Genomic DNA, 6,164 nt, shown 5'->3' with positions numbered 1-6,164 from the left:
TGTATTTGTCGAATGACAGCCCAACGTAGTATCACGAAATATCCGCGTAAAGACTGGAAGATTGTGAGAGGTCAGCAAACGAATGCACCCCTGGACGAACGACCAACAGGAGCTGCTCATTAAATATTTTTTTCGCATCGCGTGCGAACCACATACGCATCTGTTGTTTTTCCCTATTTCGATAAAAGGAAGAAAAGAAATATTATTTTCCTCCCTGTTTTCGAGCATCGGTATCGTGATTGCGAATTGCTCTTGCTTTAAATATGCAATGATTTATGCAGGACATCGACAGGGCGATGTATGTCCGATGGTGAATCACGTCCCGGAGATCTTTAGAAAAGTTTTGAAAATGTAGTGGATGAAAAGACTTCGAACAAAGAACATAAAATTAAATTGCCACAAAACATGTATACATGTATACATGTATGTTTCTCTATTTAATATCCGAACTATGTAATATTCGTTTGAATGCTATAGCAATATTTGGCAAGGAATCAATAATTGAATTTCGAGACTGATAAAAGTGAAGATGTTCATTATAAAATGAAACTGAAGTATATTGTGTGACATATTGTAGGAAATGATTTAATAAGTGTCAATATTGGAGAGGTATTTATTCGACAAATATTAATTTTCTTCCGCGATTTTTCTTCTTTTTATCTAACTTTAACTAGATGTACATTGTATTTAATTTTTGGATAATTTAGAATGCTTATACTACGCTATTTAAATTATTCTTATTTTAGCGAATATATTTCTAAAAATAGCCTGTGTAGTGTGTGATACGTATTTTTCTACCGAACTATTTACATATTATATTCGATTTTGTTTTATTATACAAGCACTATAATATGGATATGATGTTTTTATTGTGTCGCCAATAATACCGATAAGTATGATCCTGCAGAATTCATAATCTATAACAACGTATGCGTCAAAGAGTTTAATATACTACCATTATATATATGAAACAATAACATTTGAACATTTAAGATATTACTGCAAGAATGTATTTTAAAGAACCTATGTAATGAAGGAGGAAAAACAAATAAGTAAATATATAAATTTAGAAAATATATACATATTACGATAAATGTTATATAAATGTTGGGATCACAAATTTTATTTTATATAATACGTAGAAATCTTACGCTTGCAAAGCATTGTAACGAGAGATCCGTCATCTTCCCAACTGTAAGTGTCAATTGTTTCTGCGCTCTCACTATCATGAATAACAAAATACGACTGTATTCAGGCTCCAAGTTGTACCAGGCGATATTGTACGCAGCTAATCCTATTACCTTGCTCTGAATGAAGATAAAAATATAATATAGAAATCTTACATATATATTACGGTTCTCTTGAATTTTATCGTAATCGTTGCATGACAATCATAGAATTATTCAACAAGAATCAAGATCGTTATAATTATTACTAACCTTATTTATCAGATATTCCCCAGCATAGCAGAATATGAACGCTTCGATATTCGTCACGCTATAATACGAAACGGCTCTCACTATCTTTTCTGTCGCGTTGGGATTGCCGAGCGCCTACAATATCGAAACACGTTATATCATAAATAATTCAACGTATAAGTAGTTGTTTCTATCGGCGCAATGAAATATAAAAAAAATCCATAAGGTAAAAAAATGGTGCAAACACGATGCGCGATTAATCAGGTGACAATTAATTTTGCAGAATAAATATAATTATTTCTACTTATAATATTTAATATATATCTTTTATTTTACTCACTGTTATGATTAAAAATCCTATTAGGCAAATCATTATCGTGTTTGATATAAATTGCATGAACGCAATATACGTATACAAGCTCTCAATATTTTTCGCGAAATAAATGATTTTCTGATGTTTCCAAATAACTTTTTTCATCGTAATGGCAATAGATTCACGTTTATTCTCTTTGGATATCAGCTCCGTTAACCAGCAATGCAGGATATTTATTTGACCACCTACGTGGAAGATCTAAAAAGAAAGATGATTACCGTTCGTAAAACGAAGATTCGTATTCAAATAGCGAGAAAAAACGTAACAATTATTAAGGATAAATTTGGCAAAACGCACAGAACCGACCTATTTGACAAAAAAATATGTACCAATTAAGTTATCTACTGATTTTTTAAATCTATTTTTATTAGAATTATTATAATGGATATGTGTCTGTGTTTATTAATTGCACATATTTTTGTGTGCAACTCACCAAAATTATCAGTAAAGCGTTTAGATTACCCAAGCCCCAGCTACACATGATAAGATGTATCAATTCCACAATTAACACGACTCTATATGTGTATTGCGTGTTTATGATGGAAGGAACTTCCGCTTTGTAAATGTGGGGTAGTTCGATCGTACGATCGGTGACGTTGACGTTGGCCAGAATGATACCGATGCCGTATAAGAGCGGGACAACTGTGTGAAGAGTCATGATTGCATTGGCAATACGATTCGATATCTTTTCTTTGTTTACTACTTCCTGCATCTCCATATTACTTTTGGCGCAATCGTTCCAATCTTCCGCCATCATCGTCAAGGTTTCATTGAATATTCTACGCATGATCGCATACATTGCGAATTTAATGACGATTGTATGTTTAAATCTTAATTTATTAATTTTGTCTTGAAATTAAGCACAACAATAAATGCGAGAAAGAAAGGGAGCATATGAAGAATATTAAAATATAAGTAGAATACGTAACTTTTAAATTTAATAAATGTCACGAATTCATGCATATATAATTCAAGCAGATAGTTTACATTTTAATTAAACGCAAATTCATATATATATGGAATAAAATAACGGTCTTACTGTTAAACACAGAATAATATACTTATTATAATATATTCTCGCATATTATTTACTTTATTAACTGTGTATCGCGCTACTTACCGCTGATTCAACCAAAAGAAAAGAACCTTGATCATTAATTTCAAGAATCCTATGAAACTACTAAAACAGTCCATCAAGTCGAACACGTCGACAGAATGATAATGTGTCAAGAAATATAGATAATGGCAAAGTAGAACGATTACTATTGTGACGGTCCAAAATATTCTGCACAACGTAATGCACGATATACCTGGCCAGATACCGAACAGGATGAGCACAAATTTTGTCGTACGATTAATTGTAGTTTTACACGTCATAACTTTGTATCTCTCCTTGCTCTCTCCGCATATATCAAGAATACATATGTCGTTTGTGTACTAACGAGTACACCAAGATATATGTGAGTATACTAGAAAAAATACGTGCAAAGGAAAAAGAGTAATATAATTTTGCCTAAATGTATTTGTCGAATGACAGCCCAACGTAGTATCACGAAATATCCGCGTAAAGACTGGAAGATTGTGAGAGGTCAGCAAACGAATGCACCCCTGGACGAACGACCAACAGGAGCTGCTCATTAAATATTTTTTTCGCATCGCGTGCGAACCACATACGCATCTGTTGTTTTTCCCTATTTCGATAAAAGGAAGAAAAGAAATATTATTTTCCTCCCTGTTTTCGAGCATCGGTATCGTGATTGCGAATTGCTCTTGCTTTAAATATGCAATGATTTATGCAGGACATCGACAGGGCGATGTATGTCCGATGGTGAATCACGTCCCGGAGATCTTTAGAAAAGTTTTAGAAATCTAGTGGATGAAAAGACTTCGAACAAAGAACATAAAATTAAATTGCCACAAAACATGTATACATGTATACATGTATGTTTCTCTATTTAATATCCGAACTATGTAATATTCGTTTGAATGCTATAGCAATATTTGGCAAGGAATCAATAATTGAATTTCGAGACTGATAAAAGTGAAGATGTTCATTATAAAATGAAACTGAAGTATATTGTGTGACATATTGTAGGAAATGATTTAATAAGTGTCAATATTGGAGAGATATTTATTCGACAAATATTAATTTTCTTCCACGATTTTTCTTCTTTTTATCTAACTTTAACTAGGTGTACATTGTATTTAATTTTTGGATAATTTAGAATGCTTATACTACGCTTTTTAAATTATTTTTATTTTAGCGAATGTATTTCTAAAAATAGCCTGTGTAGTTTGTGATACGTATTTTTCTACCTAACTATTTACATATTATATTTGATTGTGCTTTATTATACAAGCACTATGATGTGGATATGATGTATTTATTGCATTGCCAACATTACTGATAAATATGATCCTGAAGCATTCATGATCTATAACAATATTGTTTTTTGCATTATAAAAGATTATAAATATATCTTATATACATATATAATTAATTATATATGTATATAATTGTTGAGAAAGCAATATTTAAAAAATGCACTTATTGATTAATATAATTAAATATATAAAATAAGAAAATATATTCTTACACTTGCAAAATATTCTAAGGAAAGATTTGTCAACTTCCCAACAGTAAGCGTCAGTTGTCTTTGCGATCTTAATATTATAAGTAACAAGATACGAGTCTCTTCAGGCTTTAAGTTGTACCATGCGGAATTATACGCTGTGATTCCGATCGCTTTACTCTACCAAAAATAATGAAAACATTTTGACTGGCATATTTTGTTATATATACTATCATACTATATTACATCTTTAATAATTTATTTTTACTGTTGTCTTATTAACACGGCAAATCAAACGTAGAAACATCAAAATAGAAACATCCGTTATCAATATTTTGTCGTTGTTATAAATATCGTCTTTAGCCGCTAACCTTGTTATTCAGATATTCTCCAGCAAAGCAGAATAGGAAAGCTTCGAGATTCGTTATAGCGTAAAATAAGAGAGATCTTATTATCTGCTCTGTCGCATTAGGCGTACCAATCGCCTGTAATGTCAGAATGGTACGCGAGAGAATTTTTAGTTTACTTAGGCAAAATTGTAAATAATCGATATATTTTATCTATGTTGTAAAATGTAACGGAGTCAATTAAATTAATTATTAATAAATACGCGATAAATAGCAGCAATTTTATCGACTGTGGACAGTATTTTAATATCAGTTCCTTACTTACGCTTACGATGAGAAATGCCAGGGAGCAAATCATTATCGTGTTCGACGCAAACTGCAATAGCGCGATGTACGTGTACAGATTCTCGATTTTCTCCGAAAAGTTGATGATTCTCTGATGTTTTTCGATGATTTCATTTGTAGCGAATGAAGTGCGTTTTTTTCCACTCTTGTTTGATGCAAAATCCGTCAACCAGCTATGCAGTATGTCTATTTGACCGCCTATGTGTAAAACCTGAAAATAAGAAATCTATGTACGTACTCTAATATCATTAAAATTCGCGAACGCTCTATATTCGAGCGCTAGACGGAAAGCATATAATACGAGGCGTGAAAGAAACGAATCTCACAAGATAAAGAGATCCAGCTTCAAATCTTTTCAAATCTTGATGTCGTCAGACAGTTTTATTTGCTATCATGAGAATTATATATTATTCGTGATAATTGCTTACGTAACGTACCAAAGTTAAGAGCAAAGAATTTACAGCACCAGCAGCCCAGCTGCACATGATGACGTACGCGAATTGCGCGATTACGACCATTTTATATACTCTTTGCGTGTTTATGTCGAAGGGAAATTCCATTTTATGGATATAGGGTGGCTCGGACGCACGATCGGTGATATCGACATTGGCCAGGACGATGCGTGTGCCGTATGCAACGACGCTTAACGTATGTAGGACGAATATTGCGTTAGTGATACGATCGGACAATTTCGCTTTATCCATTATCTTTTGCATGCCAATTTCATTGTCGGCGCAATCATGCCAATCTTTCGCCATCATCGCCAATGTCTTGATGAACTCTCTGTGAATGAATGGATTTATCAATTATCTTATCAATCATAAAAAAAATGTTTTCAAGCTCTTAGAAAGTCGTCTCCAAACGTTATGGAGCAACTCTTGTAATATACCATAATGTTAAAATGTTAGCTTTTTTTTAGCTTTTCTAATTCTTTTTTGTAAAATTAAGCAATAGCATTTGGCATGTATTATAAAATTATTAAATGTAATTGTATATTCCAATGTGTAATCTAATAGCGAACACAATGCAATTAATCGAATCAACAAATAAATCATAGATTCCGGCAATTGCGAAAAACATACAAACACATATATCTCATATATATATA

At 32.3% G+C, this 6,164-nt stretch overlaps 1 protein-coding gene across 1 annotated transcript in view; it reads right to left on the bottom strand.

Moving 5' to 3' along the window:
• LOC115235081 overlaps positions 1 to 6,164 on the bottom strand; it is a 13,294-nt gene that overhangs the window by 6,673 nt on the left and 457 nt on the right. The window contains 8 exon segments of the mRNA XM_029806640.1: positions 1,152 to 1,307; positions 1,440 to 1,553; positions 2,225 to 2,570; positions 2,912 to 3,189; positions 4,389 to 4,544; positions 4,736 to 4,849; positions 5,037 to 5,267; positions 5,494 to 5,839. Coding sequence (XP_029662500.1) covers positions 1,152 to 1,307; positions 1,440 to 1,553; positions 2,225 to 2,570; positions 2,912 to 3,189; positions 4,389 to 4,544; positions 4,736 to 4,849; positions 5,037 to 5,267; positions 5,494 to 5,839 — 1,741 coding nt within the window.

Source organism: Formica exsecta, unplaced genomic scaffold (assembly GCF_003651465.1).
Source record: "Formica exsecta isolate Colony F162 unplaced genomic scaffold, ASM365146v1 scaffold109, whole genome shotgun sequence".
Classification (NCBI taxonomy): Eukaryota; Metazoa; Arthropoda; class Insecta; order Hymenoptera; family Formicidae; genus Formica; species Formica exsecta.
The sequence above is the reverse complement of the archived record's forward strand: the minus strand, read 5'-3'. Positions and strand labels throughout refer to the sequence as shown.